Below are 17,183 nucleotides of genomic sequence, written 5' to 3'. Positions count from 1 at the left end.
CACACACACACAGATATGACTGTTAGGGTCAGACACCAGGACTTATCCTCTGGAGATCATGAACATCAGTGTCACAGTCTGATCAGTTGAGAGACGTTGAGCTCACCTCTCCTTGTACAGCTTCTCCAGGTGGTGGTCGCTCAGTCGTCCATCTGCTCCACTAATCACAGCTGTTTTGGGCGGGGCTCCGTCCAGGAAGTGATGCGGCAGCATGATGGCGGCGGCCTCCCCCCCAGATGCTGCACTCTGACGGGATGAGGCTCTCAGTGGACTCCTGGCCCTGCTCACCGCTGAGGACGAGGAGGAGCAGGAGGACGGGGGCAGAGCCAGACGGTCGTCGATCTCCGCCCCTCCGACCCCACCCGGCCCCGCCCCGCCGACACCTGTTAGCCCTGCCCCTCCCAGGTTGTCCGTCAGCAGCCTCAGGTTGTGAGGCTGGTGTTTGAGCTCATAGTAGTTGGTGAGGTCCATGTGGAGCTCTGAGGGAGGAGGAGCAGGAAGATGAGTAATCATCTGTCAATCTGAAATCTACTCAGTTTACACTCACACTAACATCAGCTGGGGTGGGGTTTTGGAACTTCTGAATGGGGGGGTCTGACTGAGACACAGTTTTAAAGAAGGGGGCACATTTGGAAAATAAGTAAAAAGGTGTTGACATTATTATTCAGTGTAATAAAAGAAGTTTAAACGTTCTGATAATAAATAAAATAAATGAACAGCTGCTGTTTGAACCACAGCATCACCTACACACTGACTGTGGGACAACAGGCCCCTGGACACACATGTAAAACGCCCACCCCCCTCCTACAGAGGAGCAAGAGAGGTGTGTATTTTGTCTTTTTTGTGAACCAGCAGCTGAGAACTCAGAGATTCAGTTTACTGACATAAACACAGAAAAAAGACTAATTCTGATATTAGAGAAACTAAAAAAATACTAAGACAATTAATAATTTATTTGAATTTTCTGTTGACTGTTAATCAATTAAGAGTTGATCTAAACAATCTCCTGGACTGAGCTGGATCCAGCACAGTTCACATTTACAGCCTTATTCTAACCTTACTACTCATACTCACAATTCACATACTCACAACAATAGTGTGAATGCTGACTCAGCATTCACACTATTGTTATGAATGAGTCAGCATTCACACTATTATTGAAGAACACTATTGTTCTTCAAATCTTTATCTTTTATTTTTCTCCTTCTGTATGTTTTTCAGTCTCTAACTAGTCCTACATACTTTGTGCTACAAACACCGTTCAACTATCAAAACATTCAGCTTCTTCTGGAGATTATCAGATGTATTCAACTTCAGCATACTCTCAGCTGGAGATTTCATTTAAACTTTAAAATGTTCACAAGACTTTGAGATATTAAACTTGCTTTCAACTTTTTGATATCTTCTACAGTTATTGATTTATCACAGTTTAAGTTTTAGGATTTTTTCTGATGATGTTTGAATTTATAATGGGTGTGTATTGCACAGAATGTTCAGAGGCTAGAATGGATGACATCACTGATAGAGTGTGAGAAGGTTAAACTGGTCTAAAAAAATCAATCTTTAACAATGTTTAACACGGCCACACACTTATCGTATTTTTCCAGGACGTAGAAAAATTTGTGTTCTTTGAGACAATGTGTCTACCAAAGCAGAGAGACTTACAGGATTTGAACTGTGAGCCCCTGAGTGATGAGAGTATACAGTAATAATACAATACAAATTCAGATGTGGATTTTCAGAAACAAACGGAAAAAAGTTTTTTTTAACTCGCTCCTGTTTCCACATTTTTGACTCTACAAACACTAAATTCATACAGACCTGTTCAGGAGACTCTTGTGGCGTGGACGGTGTGAAAATTTTACTGATATTATGGATCGTTTTCTATTGAATGGCAGGAGTTTGACAGGTTTGCTGACCCATTTCTCCCATAGATTTGTATGAGCTCTGTGTCTTCCTGCTGCACACAGCTGATGGATATTGCTTGTTAACAGCCTGATTGATCTCTGTGAGGTTAATGAACACATCCAGACTTTCTCTCTCTCTCTCCCTCTCTCGCAGACAGACAGACAGACAGACAGACAGACAGACAGACAGACAGACAGACAGACAGACCAATAACATGTCCCAGTTCTCAGCTTTTGCAGCTAATAGACTTCAGCTCACGGCTCCTCCAGTGTAACATTTTGGCATCTACAGAAACTTTTCAAAGCACTGTACTTCAGTTAATATGAGGTGCTTTTTTCAACATTTTAGCATTGCTTCAGAAATCTCCTTCAGATTTCAGCTTTAAAGTTGTACTTGTACATTTCTTCATTCGGTATTTTTCAGCCATTTTAGGCCACAAATTACACATTTTAATGTTTTGTACAATTTTGTACTGTTTTTTACACTTTGCTTCAACAGTTCAGGCCTTTTTCAACCATTTAATACCATTCAACCTCCAGCTTACAAGTTATTCTTTTAATCTTCAGCTATTGTTTCAGCTAATTTATCATTGCTTCAGCAATTGGTTCAGCTACTTCAGCACTGCTTCAGCAGACTCATTAAGCTCTCAGCATTCATTTTCCACAGGAAATGCATTTTGTAGTATTGAAATAGCTAACTTGTGGTCACTGTTGTTCACTCAGTTCTATGTGTGTGTGTGTGTGTGTGTGTGTGTGTGCTGTTAGTCTCTATTGGTGTTAATTGAATTCCAGTCCAGACAAACAAATTAACATTAACTGCTTGTTTAACTGGATTTGGTCTTAATGAGCCAGAGCAGGTTAGTGATTGAGTCGATTCATTTCTGTGTAAGTGATGATTGGTCCCAGAGGAAGCTCATCAGCAACACAGCAAACACAGCACAGTCAGACCTCATGTAATATCTCTGTCTAAATTTAGAGGAGCATTACAACAATTCAGGGGAATCAGCTTAATCTAATATCCACCGTCTCATCTGAGACAAACTGAGAACCAGAGTCAGACCTTTGAGCTGGTGCAGCACGTCGCTCCTCCCCGATGAGGCCAGTGTTCCCGCCTCCTGCTCCAGTTTACTTTGCAGCTGCTTCAACACCTCCTGCATCAGAGGAGGAACAACAGAGTTATAACATGATACAGCTCCTTCACCTCACTTTCAGCCATGTTGTTCAGAAATGAGTTAAGAAATATTCGACTGTAGCAGACAAACAACCAGTGCCGCAGCACTGACCTTGAAATTAATTTCAACCATCTGTCTACTAATTTTAGCCCCTGTGCACAGGTGGGGGAGGGAGGGGCAAACAGGTGGGGGGGCTGATTCAGATGAAGCAGTGCAAAACAAGTTCTTGATATTTTGGTGGAAAGTGTCAGATACTTGGTGCAGTGTCAGTCCACTGGTGGTTAAGTGATTTTATCAACAGTCTCAGCTCTATAATGTTTAATGTGGCTGAAGCAGGGACAGGTGAACAGGACGTATAATGTTAATCTGTGAATTGATGTAACTGATTGTTTCAGTTTCTGTCAACAGCTGATTTTTATTCAATGAAAAGTTTCTCCTTCATTAAATCCCTCAGTCAAAAAGCACCGTGTTTACTCTGATTAAATTACATTCAATCAGGCTACAACATAACTACACACCTACACACACCTCTACACACACCTAGACACACCTCTACACACACCCACACACCTGTAAACACAGACCTACACACACCTACACAAATCAGGCTCGTCAGTTGTAACTCAATAATCAATTATTTACTTTTATTGTTAGTTTACTAATTATTTTGTAGCTTTCAGAAATGTGAGCTGAATGACGTGATTAGACATTAACACAAGCTCAACTTGAAAACACATGATGATACTAACGTACCAAATTATCAATAACCTGGATATTAATTCACCAAAGTATCAAAATCTCCACTTTTGTTCTTTCCCACTGACCTTATTTAAATATAAATAACATGAAGTCATCATCTTTTAGACTCACATTGATCCAGATCCAGTATCACACAGAACAGACTGATGTGTGGTCTGACATTTAAGATGTTACGGCACAGAGAAAAATATCCTTGCATCACTCTGAGATAATGATCCAATAAATCCAATGATCAAGTCAAATCAATGAAACTTCACCACAGACAAAATCCAGAGAGAAATGTTCCCTCACATCCAGTCGATCCTCATCCTCCTGCAGCTGGATGAAGACTAAAAACTGGACCCTCTGTTACTCAGGTCCTGTCAAGTCCTGTCTGATCCTGTACCACCGACCTCCTGTAGACTCACCTGCCGCATGTGAATGCAGGTGAATCGCGTCAGTGTGAACCGCTGTGTTTGTGTGTCAGAGTCCGACGTCCTGATTCTGATGAAACCAGCTGAGCTCAGTCTGATAATCCAGCTGCTCTCAGCATCTGGACACGTGAGTGTGTGTCAGTGTGTAGTCACATGTATGTTTATGTGTGTACGGCTGATAGGATTTATGTTCAGCAGGCTCTGGGTCTTAGCCTGATTTTACATTTCTCTCTGTCTCTTTATTTATTGATTATTTTGCTACAATTACTTACATTAAGACTTTGATATTTTATAAAATGGATGAGTTCTTTTGTTTTAAGTATATTTTTTGGGCTTTTTTATGCCTTTATTCGATAGTACAGTAGAGAGAGAGGCAGAGAGAGGGGGAATGACATGCAGCAAAGGCCGCCCGATGCGGGACTCGAACCGGGGCCAACTGCAGCGAGGACTGTAGCCTCTACACATGGGGCGGATGCTTAGACCACTACGCCACACGACGCCCCCAAATGGATCAGTTTTGAAGATAACACAAAGTGTAAAATATCCCACTTTATTTTAGAAACATTTTACCTGTAAACTCACTGTTTAATTTTTTTATGCCATCTAAATTCTAGTTTTGAGATTCCAGATCACAAGTCAGTGATGCTGCATTTCCACATCAGTGATAATGACATTTTGAACTGTTAAACCCATTTTAAACAGCTGAGTAGGAGAATAATATAAGTGAAAGGGTATTTATATTCACATATTTCCGTGCATTTGTCCATTTTCACCTTCTTTCACGTCAACAAACCTCCTCTGTTTTAAATCACTCATCGGGTTTCACTTTTTTACATTTTTACTGGGAATGTGACTAAACAGTAAATTTTCTTTTTTTTATGTGAGGATCTTATTCTTGACAAAGATTTTACAGTGACCTTATGTCATTTTCTAAATCAGCTGCCATGTTTCTATGGTAGCCCAGAGTGGACAAACCAAACACTGGCTCTAGAGAGGGGCTTTCATGTTGTCATGTTACCTGAAGGGCACGTAGGTTCTGCTACAATGAAGGGAGGGAGAAGAGAGGGGGGAGGGGAGGGGTATTCAGTTGGTTGCAATACTGGTTGGTTGCAAATACTCAGCAGGAGTGAAAGATAAACCTGGTGTAAACCATTAAAACCATTAAAACCACTGACCCTGTGCTGCTGGTGCTGCGGTGTCCACACTCACCTTCATGCCGGAGGTCTCTGTCTCCAGTTTGGACAGGTGGTTGGAGTTGTCCTCCAGCTCCCTCCTCAGGTGGGAGTTCTCCTTACGGAGTGCCTCCACCTGGTGGGCCAGCTGGTCGTAAGAAGCCACGGCGTTGGCCATCTTCACACTCTGCAGCGCCCCCTGCAGGAACACACGGGGGGGGGGGGGGGGACAGTGAAAACCTTCAGTGTCTGAAGATGAGTCCTGTTCTTCAGTGTAAACACTCCAGCTCATGTCCTGGAGACTTTCCTCATAATTTCCTGAGCAAACGCAGACATTTAGCTGTAAACTGCCGACACAGTTTGGTGCTAATTATCAGGGAACTGGAGAACGTGTGAGCTGCTGTTTTTAATTACCTGAAAATACCTTTTAATGTTGGTTTTAATGTCAATGACATTGTTTTGAGTCTTGGTTTCTACATGACTTTGTGTTTGTTCCAGTCTCCACAGACTGAACCTGGAGCCACGGGACATCTCAGCAGAGAAATACTGACCACGCTGCGGAGAGGGTGAGGAGGGGCGCTATGATGTCATATTAAGACACAATCCACCGCCCTGCACAGAGACTGTTATTCACTCAGGATATTTCTGACTTATCTAACATTTTCATATTTGTCTATTCTTTCTGTCTGGTTTGGTGCGTTCACTGCCCTCGCTCCTCCTCCTGCTCCTCCTCCTCCTCCTGCTCCTCCTCTTCCTCTTCCTCCTGGGCAGCAGATGGCTCACACACAGGGGGTCTCGTCATCTGTCAGATCAGGTTCAGTTTGGCTGCATGTCCCTCTCTCGCTCTGGAGCGACGGGGCGTTCAGTGACAGTCTGTTAGATAACACGTTATCTAAGTTTGACCTCCGGCTGTTTCCAGTCTCCAGCATCTGATCCTGGATCTGTCTGAGAGAACATCAGCTTTTCCACTCTGGTTGTAAATGTCCCTCTGGCCTGTGCAGAAGCTTTGTGATGGAGGAGAAGCCGGTAGAACAACAAACTGAAGAGGTTAAACTGTTTTCACTCTGTATATTGAATTCTTCTGCTTGTTACTTGTTTTAATTAACACTTGATACAACTGTGCCGCTGTAGCTGTTCCTGTCAACATGATCAGGAAACACAAACAATATCATGACATGTTTCAGTTGCTGTCTGATGAATGTTTTCATGACCAGTCAAAGGTTCAGAGGAGATGGTGGTGAGGTCATCACAGTTTCTTTCAGTAGCAGTTTGCAGACGGATGGCTGCACATCTTAATCACATACATCAACATTTCTTTTTAGTTCAGTGTGTGTCCTTCTCCAACAGTTTGAACACTGTCGTCTGTCTCTGTTAAATACATAAATGAAACTCAGTGAGGTCATCAGTTTGGGGTCAGAGCTGCACATGCTCAGTCTGCTCTTTAATTCTGCTCGTGACTGAATCAGACTGTGACCTTCACAGTACAGACAGACAGTCAGAGACCAACATGTGAAACACACTCTGCCATGCATGTGTGTGTGTGTATGTGTGTGTGTGTGTATATGTGTGTGCTTTTGTTTGTTTTTTTTTGTTTTTGTTTGACCCTGCTGTGAGACTGGTTCTCTTGTCCCTGTCGTCAGAGCTCAATTCAGCTCTGCAGATCTGGAGTCAGTGCAGCAAATGTCACTGCTGCATTCATTATGAGGAGCTGACCCCCAGGGGATTGTGGGTAGGAGGAGGAGGAGGAGGCTGCAGGTCTGAGAAGAGGAACAGGATCCAGAATGTGGTCTGATGTGGATTTTATTGGACGTGTTCTCAGGTTGCAGGTCATGAAAATAATTTGACTCATAAATAAGAAACATGTTGTGTTAAGTTTCTGATCATAACTGAAAATATCAGCTGTTCTTTACTGTCAATGAACCTGGGAATAACAGCAGCGTCCAATCCTGTGTTTTGATTGTATGTTGGTGGGCGGGACTTAACTTGGCTTTAATTTGAATCACTAACTTTAATGGGTTAATGTTCGGTTCAGACAAAAACAGAACGGCTGAATCTGTGCAGCAGAGCTGAAGGTAAAACAAATAGATTTTCTTACAATTAGTGTAAATGCACCACGAAATCTAGACCCTGGTGCAGCCTGTTGATCTCAGTATCCCTGTGAAGCTGCACCGCCCGAAACCACAGAGTCACACGCACACACACACAGGCACGCACGCACGCACGCACGCACACACACACAGACACACTATCATCATCATTTCGGAGAAAATCAAAGTCTCGTTATGAAACAGACGAAACAATCAATTCAGCCTCAAACCTGATCTGACCTGGTCATAATCAATGCTGTGATGTGATGAACACACACACAAGCACACACACACACACACACACATACACACACACACACACGCACACACGCACACACATCAAGGTGGAGCAGTCCTGAATGAGATAAAAAAAAATAAAGAATCAATCTTAGAAGGGACCTGATGATTATTAGACCTGATCCAGAATCTGCTGAACCTCGACAGACCTGAACACAGACAGGAAACAGTACGACTGGCAGCAGCAAGATCCACCACTCCAAGAGATGATGATGATGATGATGATGAAGAACCATGTGATCAGACCTATTACAGTCTGTTTGGACACACAGACCTGAGACCTCTGTTGCTGTGGAGACAGCTGACTTGTATAAACACTGATGAAATGTTACATGTTACATGTTTAATGACATGATGATGTGGTCCAGATGTTAGATGAAATCTGTGTCAAACCGACAAAGGACTAATCACGGGGCTGATAATGAGCTGCAGGTTTGGTCCCCGCCTCGTCACACCTTCACAGTGTCATGGGACTCTGATGACTGAGACCAGGATCTGACAGTGAGTCCTGCTGCAGCAGCGTGGAGGTCGGACTGAGGCTGCGTTCACAAAGTGTGAGTCAGCGTTAATGAGTGTTTAAACACTCAGTAACTTCCAGACTCACACAGACGACCTTCACTCAGATCAACACAAACAGAGGGAACGTGTTCAGCTCTGACGCTGCAGCCATGGTGGCGGAACTCGAGAGGGAAACACATCAGCTGCTGGGTGTGAGACGCAAGGTTTAAGGTTCAGGTTTGGACTGAGGTTTAGATTAGACCAGATCAGTGAGGGTCCTCACAAGTATAGATGTCCCAATGTGTAGGTCCCCTGAGACTGCAGACCTCAGCTGGTGTGTGTGTGTGTGTGTGTGTGTGTGTCTCTAATGTTGGTGTTTCCCATCAAAGACCTCGAGATATATTGATGTTCTGCGTTACCATGGTGACAGGCCCACCCCCCCCTCCATTGTCATGGTGACAAATTTACATCAAGTGATGGCTCTTTCTGCCTCCTCTGTCATCTGATACACACATACACACACACACACACACCACCACTGCTGCTTCAGTTGCTGCAAAGCATGCTGGGTAAGAAAATGTGCAGCTCCCGAGAGGAAAACGAATCAAACGGAGAGATTTAACGAGCCTTAACGGAGCCCATTAACGGTGCTGTTGCTATGGAAACGACCAATCCGACGCGTGTGACCCCAATATGAGACGACGGCGTGAAGAGATGAAACAGGAAGAGCAGCAGATCAGAGAAAGAAAGAAAGAAAGAAAGGAAGAAAGAAAGAAAGAAAGAAAGAAAGAAAGAAAGAACATAGACAGTGATGGAGGACAGAGAGGAAACAGAGTGAGAGGTGTCTGAATAATTAAAGACAAAGATGGAGGATGGTTTTTCTGTTAAGATAAACACATGAACCAGAGTTAGAACAGACTAAACAAAGAGACAGAATCATCTTAATGCTGCTTCACTCCATCAGCACTGAGAACATGAAGATACAGAAACACCAGAGACCAAGTAGTGATGACATCACAACAACTGCAACACCCAACACCTTACCCATCACGGCTCAGTGCTCATGGGTCGGAACACACCTCAGCTACACACCTGTACAGTTTAGTGACTATATCCTACAGGTTGTAGCTGGTATTGAATCACTCCACTTGTATCTTAATTCATCCACACAGAAATATTCATAAGCAATTAGAGCTGCACGATATGCAAAAAAATCATATTGTGATTATTATGGAAAATATTGTGATTGGAGTTGGAATGGTTGGTTTTTCATTTTCACTGAAAAATATTTACAAATGATGATGGTGTGACGATGCACAACAATGTGGCACATTTTACCTTCATCAAAGTAACTACAGATCCTGTGATTAGGATATCACACTTGACCATGTTGAGATTTTGATTATATTTCGATTAAAAAGAAATAGTTAAATCATGTCATGAGTTAAATGTTTTACTCCTCAGACTTTGATTTAAAAAAGATGAATTATTTTCACTGTCCCACTTCATAATCATCAGCTACAGCTTCAGGGGAACATCATCAAATATGTGTTCACCACTGGGTCTACACAATGAAACCACCCTGATCATCAACATCCATGGAGGCTGTTAGGAGCGGTCAGAATATCAACACACACTCTCTCCTTAATGTCACCATTCAGTATTTATTCATGGAGGAAAAACAACAAGCTGAAAGAAGACAAGATACTCTTAAACTTGAACAATATAAAATAAGATATTCATATTAGTCGCCTGTTCACCTGAAGGATACATCACACCTACAAATCGCCTCAGCCTATCAGGTCTCAGGTCATAATATCTATCATGAAAATAACAATAACAAAAAAACAAATAAAGCTCCAAGGTGTGACCTTCAAACACATGACTGGCATGATTCAAATCAGAAAAAGCATTATACTGTATATGTCCACATAAATATACTAATGCAAAATGGCTCGGGGAGAGGGAATCAGCTCAGATGAGTGTGATGAGGAGGAGGTCCAAGGATCAAAACAACACAAATGTGAAAGGTCCTGCTCTCCAGAGGACGAACCATTTAGATTCTAATGACTCCACTTCTTCCTGTTTCCTCTCTTCTCCTCTGTCCACTCCTCAAGATGAGACAGAGTCACTTCTCATCTGCTGCTCATTTTATTTATTCACCTATAACCGGAATATGAACAAATACTTCCTGAATGTGAGGTCAGCCCCGCCCCCTGAGGATGGTGGAGATCTGTGTGATTTCATGTGTCCAGGTTTAGGACAGGAAACAGATTCTTACACAAAACAAACTCAGATCTACATTTTTCCTGTTCCTCCCTCATAAAGTCACGTTCTAACATTTGTAACTTTCTTTCATAATAATCGTCAATGTATTTAAATGTATTTTGCTGTATCTCTGAACAAAGACAGTGTCGATCACTCCCACCACCTGCTCCACCCCCCACATCCTCCCATCCTTCATCTCTCTCTCTCTCTCTCTGCCCTCTGAGACTGTCTGGTTACCGTGGCAACCGCATCCTCCAGGCAGAGAAGAGTAGAGGGAAGAGGAGGAGAAAATGGCGTCGGTGTGAGGAACAGAGTCAGTGTTTTAAAACAGCTTCAGTCTGTGACACTCTTTCGAGCAGCTGAAAACCAGGATCAAGACGATGATTTGATCTGGTGTGTTAGAGAGAGCAGCTGGCACAGGTTCAAACTGCAGCTAATAAAATCCTCCATCAGTCTCAATATTGAGCGTATCTAACGTATGATTCTAAAGGCTGGAGGCTGGTCAGTGATCCTGCAGCTCTGTCTCCTTCAAACAATCACATACATGAGAAGACAGATGTTAAACTGACTGGTGATTAAATGTCCACAGGGTTGAGATGAGATCTGAACATTATGGAAGGCAAAAAAAGATGTGAAACTGACGTCTACAGCAACACACTGTCAACACAGTCATTTTCCTGTCGGCTGCTGAACGTTCAGGTGAGTCTGGATTTGTCCTAACACGACTTAACAAAGGCTGAGTAAGAAAGTCCTTATATTGCAGTAGAGCCCTGAGCAGTGAGTCCCTGGGTCGACTTCCAGCTGGCTGGACTCTACTGCATGTCATTCCCCTCATCTCTGTCCCCACATGTCCCGTCCTCTTCACTGTCCTATATAATAAAGGCATAGAAATACACCCCCCCCAGAAAAAACAAACTTGTGGTGGTGTTGTCAACATGCAAACATCGTGTTTATAATGTGAGACTTCAGATGTCGTTTACATGTTTTTGGGCTTCTTGGCTTTCCATAGAACCTGCTCCTGCTCCTCACAGACCAAAACTAACATTATGTTCTGGAGGTCTTCATCAGCTTCCTCATCGGCCTGATTATAAGACAACACCCGCCCCCATTTCAACAACAGGACAAGAAACACACTGACACTCACAGTTTCCCTGAGATATAATGAATCTATCACTCATCAGTCAGCAGTGTCTCTCGGTGTCAGACTCTCTCTCCTGTTGAACCTTGTCCTGTGTCACAGCTGATTCTTCTCTGACAGATTTTCTCTCTGTCATGAATTTATTTAAAACACGCTTCTTGTGTGGCTGCAGAGTAAATCTACCTGAGGATGAAACTGAGACCTCAAACCAGAGAAGGAGGAGGAGGAGGAGGAGGAAGCGGAGGATGGAGCTTTCACTGCAGCATACTGACCATCACTTCATTCACCACAACAACAAACCATAAACACAGAGTGAGTCAGCGCTCACACTTCCTGTCAGCAGACAGCTCTGACTCTGAAACACGGCAACCATGTCGTTGCTGCTGTTCACAGGATAAAATATGCTAAATATACTGCTGTGAGGACTTGATATTGAATTACAAACTGAGCTGCAGAAATCTTGTTATACACAGTATATCATCATCCTGACATCACATGACCTGGGTAAATTATATTAAATTTTTCAGGTCGTCAAAGCTGAATAATACACAATTGACTTTTCCTTAGTTGCATGTTGAGAAATTATCTTACATGAAGTTATTCAGGAACAGCTGTTAGTTGACTGTGAAGCGCGTTGAGCTTCTCTGTTATTGTGCTGTTCCCAACATCCACGATGAACTGAGCAGGATGAAGGTTATAGGTTCAGAGGTAAAACGATGCTGACGCAGGTTTCATAGTCTGAAGCTCGACACTCTTCAGTTCTTCTAAAACCTCATGGTTATGTAAGCTCACATTAGCTGTGGTGCTCACCGGCCTTTTCCAGTTCTGAGAGAATGCACTTCCTGTCCCCGAGGCTTCACTGAGTCACAGTCAGACCAGCCTGAACCGTCACAACCTGAAAACCAAACAGCTTCTGAACATCTCATCTGAGTTGACAGAGTCTGAGCACCTAAAGGTCAGACGTTAAACTCCCTCCTCTCTACAGGAGAGTGTCTCTGAACGTGTGCGATGTCAATCAGCCAATGAGACGACAGATCAGATCAAAGTGTCTGTCTGAACACAAACTGAATCTACAGCGTGATCTCACTGGAACCAAGTCCAGATCCAGACTCCTGGTCCGGACTTCCTACTACACTGTAGAACACAACATCTCCACAGACCAGCCCTGGTCTCTGCTACAAAATCTCAATCAGATCACATGATTAAAGAAAACATTATATGAATCCACTGCAGGACAAACACTGTAAGAGACTATAGAGTAATGTAGTGTAATGTAAAGTTTGTAAGGTGCAGGACAGACCATTAGGTTCAGGATCTTGTGCAAGAGCAGTTCAACATGTGGACCAAGACTCTGGGACATAAAACCATCAGGTGTGACTGAGGCTTTTTTCTTCTGTTACTTCAGTAACTTTAATGTCAGTATAATTAGGACAGTGTGTTCAAAACACAGACTGGAAATATAGATGGATGTAGTCTCTGTGACGTCACCCACAGGTTTCTGAAGAGTGGCTTTAACGCTCAGAGTGAGCTGCTCCACTGTCACCATCTTGGCAGTGTCTGACTCCACCCCTAACTCCCAGTTTATCCAAATATGGTCAAAAAAGGAGGGGCATGTGTGGAGCTGAGACAAAGAGGCCACGCCCTCAGTTTTTGAGGTGTTGACTACGGTCGCTGACAAGGGCACACGAGCTGCAACGAACCAAAACACTTCCAAAAGGCAAAAAAAATGCTGCAAATTCATAAACGATGCAGATGCAAAAACACATACGAGAGTACAAAACATATACAACAACAGGAACGTGCTGCAGGAAGACAAAACAAAGACATGAACAGCAAACACGCTGCACGCACAGAAACACTGCAACAACAAAAACACACACACCCACAAAAAAAATGCAACAGAAAAAAAGCACTGTATGTTCAGCGGAAGAGCTCCAGGCCTCTAGGGGGAGCGCTTAGTGGAACACCTTGACCATAAGCTTGAGATCTGACCCAAGAGGCCAGACCAGAGGCAGTTGAGAAAGGAGATGGTTGTGCAGCTCCTATTGAATCCATTTTTCTAAAAGCCACAGATCTTCCAAACATCATGACATCAATATCTCTCACAAGATCTGGCAACACAAATCTCTCCACTCTCTCTGTCGGTTCTGGTGTCACTGCTGCAGCACTGCTGACACCTTGACCATAAGCTTGGTCAAGGTGCTCCACTTAGCACTCTCCCCAGAGGCCTGGAGCTCTTCCGTTGTGTTGTCTGAACACACAGTGCTTTTTTCTGTTGCATTTGTTTTGTTGTGTTTTTGTTTTTGCAGCGTTTCTGTGTGTGCAGCGTGTTTGCTGTTCATGTCTTTGTTTTGTCTTCCTGCAGCACCTTCCTGTTGTTGTATTTGTTTTGTATTTTCGTATGTGTTTTTGAATCTGCATCGTTGATGAATTTGCAGCATGTTTCTGCTTTTGGAAGTGTTTTGGGTCGTTGCAGCTCATGTGCCCTCTTCGGCCACCGTAGCCAACAACTCAAAAACAAAATCAACTCAGACATAAAGAATGAATGAATGAAACAGGAGCCACTGACGTCATGTTTGGTTCTGTGTTGTGGAGGTTTTCACAGATTGTCACTGTAGAACATGTGACTTATATTTTAACATGTAGTGTAACATGTAGTCAGTTCCAGTTTAAACCAGATCAGTGATGGTCTTGTCTTGCACTCAGTTGTTTCAGCATCTTCAAATTTTATTGATACTGTATAATGAACTTTCCTGTCTTCCAGACTGAACCTACTGGTTCACCATCATCCAAACAAACAGATGTAAAAACCACCTTCTGGACCTGTGAGCTCCAGGTCCAGGACCAGCTCCTCTCAGGTTTCATCTGGACTCTTCTGTCTGAATCCTATTCATGAGGAGCAGTGATGCTGCTGGCAGCCACACCCTCCATCTCAGCTTGCAGCCTTGCAGGACCGACTCCAGCCTCCTCCATCACACTGAGACAGAGTCCGTCATCAGCAGTAACACAGCTCCAGTTTGTCAGTGTTGAGGGAAATCATCAGACTCAAACACACTGATCCACTCCAGACGCCACTGTCCCTCATTACTGCGAATATTATTGAAATCCACTGATTCCAGAAGAAATAACTGAGTGACAATCTCACAGGAAGAGTTTCACCATTAAAATGGAAAATTACTCCAAACAGATCATCAGACATGAACATGGTGACAGAGCAGAGTGAGCAGTGAGTGAGTGCAAGAGGCCCCAGGCAAAAGTAGTTAATGGGCCCTCATTGATTGAAACCCTGTGTTTAGGAAACTGAATCACCACAACAAACGTTTCTCAGCCCAGCACCACAAAGATATTAGAGAACTCAAAACCTCCAGACTGGATCCAACAACAACCCACTGTCTGTGCAAAGACAAAGACGGAGACTGTGGTTCACATAAACAGCAGTGTTGGAGAGAATATTCAACCTGAACGACCACACACCTCCTCTTTTTCAACCCCATGATACGACCCATAGCGTGTCTCCTGAAACAGCGGCCCTAAGGCGCTAGGTTTGCCAGACCTCGGTTGTCATTGATACATTAATAAACACGCGGACGGTACCGAGAGTAGCATACCTAGCTTCGTCTCCATGGTTACTATAATAACGGTCACGGCTTGGTTAGGTTTAGGAACAGATGGTAATTTGGGTTAAAATTAGGGCTTCGGCAGAGGCGTCGACGTGATCGATTATGTAAATTTGACGATTTATGTAACGTGCGTCGACGTGTCGCAAGGAGGAAGTAAGATGTCTGCGCCTGGTCAGAGCACGGACTCTATCGAAGAGCAAGCTGAAGTGAAAAAACCTTGCCCACGATCATCTAAAGTGTGGGTGCATTTTAAGCAGAGACCGAACAACATGGTGCTCTGCAAATTAGAAACGGCTTATCACAGCAGTACTACCGCCGTGCTCGAGCACTTGGAGCGGAGCTTTATTTTGGAGTGACTTTATATCGGACTGTAAAACACAAATTACCAGTTAAGACTGGGCTATTTTTTGTTGGGGAATAATCACCTGCAGTGCACACGTTGTTTGTCATATTTGTTTGTTTAACCCTCTAAAGCCCGTGGGAGCGTATACGCTTCCAAAGATCACGTTGTCTGTAGAGCGTCATTGCTCCGCGACCGTTTGCGCTGGAGACATGCCGTTGTTTCTCCTTAAACTAGACGATCGGCGCTTTAAATCAAGCCCCTGATCATCACACCAACATACACAACATAACTAAAAGTTATGCAATGTTTGCAGAAGTTTTACCGCTTTTCTGGCACATTGCTGTTTTCTGTCTGTGTGTTTATTGATCGCTTCTGATCTGCATTCTTTGCCAGTGACATTTAGCGTCACGTGACTGAAACAGACATTGCTATTGGCTCCAATGAGTGATGTCACAGCCAATCAGAGGGTTGGATTCAGAGGCTTGGCCTGCCTTGGCTTTATACCCAGACTGAATGGAAGCAGTGCTGTTTTACTCTGATATCAAAGTGATGAGAAGTTGTTTAGAGTTTATTGAAGTCTTTATTGAGTGACATTTATTATTAGCTGAGGTTATGCTGATTCTAAATATGTGTAGCTCTTTGTGAAACTATTAAAAATGACAATTCTATTAGGAAAAACACAAAGGTATTAAAGAACAAAAATATTGAAATATAAATTGGGTAAATTCGTTGTTATATTAATCGAGTAATAAAAAAATTTGTTATCTTAATCAATTAATCGAAAAAATAATCGATAGATTAATTGATAAACAAATAATCATTAGGTGCAGCCCTAGTTAAAATAAGTAATTCCTTAACATTAGACGATCTTTGTTGTCATGGTTACAATAACAACAAGAACGGTCATGTACTCTGACTGCTCTAGCTTATTCTGACACATTAATTCATGTTTCAGCAGAGTTTTACTGCTGTTGCTGATTTGAACTATTTTATATGGGACTGTGACTAATGATTATTTTCATTATGGATTAATCTCCTGATTATTTTATTGATGAACTGTTTGGTTTGTAAAAAATTCAGAAATTAGTGATAAATGATGTCACAACTTCACAAACCTCACAATTATTAAAAATACATCTAAATGAATTAATTGTTTGGTGTTTTTAGATTAAAAGTAAGTTAAATTTTAACAGAAGAGTTTCCAATTAATTTTCTGTTAATCAACTGATGGTTTGATTTCTGCTTGTACAGAATAAACTGCTGAGATCTGAAATGTCGACGAGTAAAACCAGAAAGAAAAGACAGTACAAATACGTCAATGTTGTACTTAGATAGAGTATTTGAGTAAATGTACTTAGTTACATTCAACCACTGATAAAACACACTGATAGTGTCGAACATCAAGGTCAGATATTCTACAAACCATCAGGACAGTGAACGTGGATACTGACCTGAGAACCAGACTTCATATTTTACTGCAGTTTAGTAACTAAACAAATCTGTAATGAA

At 42.6% G+C, this 17,183-nt stretch overlaps 1 protein-coding gene across 1 annotated transcript in view; it reads right to left on the bottom strand.

The window, feature by feature from the left end:
* The window catches only part of apc2 (APC2, WNT signaling pathway regulator), a 33,773-nt gene extending 28,172 nt beyond the window's left edge, over window positions 1-5,601 (bottom strand). Inside the window, exons 1-3 of the mRNA XM_022759048.1 lie at window positions 5,461-5,601; window positions 2,968-3,058; window positions 107-479 (exon numbers count right to left, since the gene is read on the bottom strand). Coding sequence (XP_022614769.1) covers window positions 107-479; window positions 2,968-3,058; window positions 5,461-5,601 — 605 coding nt within the window. The remainder of the gene's footprint in view (window positions 1-106; window positions 480-2,967; window positions 3,059-5,460) is intronic.
* Window positions 5,602-17,183: the final 11,582 nt, after the last annotated feature.

This window comes from Seriola dumerili, unplaced genomic scaffold, assembly GCF_002260705.1.
Source record: "Seriola dumerili isolate Sdu_G_001 unplaced genomic scaffold, Sdu_1.0 BDQW01000319.1, whole genome shotgun sequence".
In the NCBI taxonomy this organism is placed as follows: domain Eukaryota; kingdom Metazoa; phylum Chordata; class Actinopteri; order Carangiformes; family Carangidae; genus Seriola; species Seriola dumerili.
The sequence above is the reverse complement of the archived record's forward strand: the minus strand, read 5'-3'. Positions and strand labels throughout refer to the sequence as shown.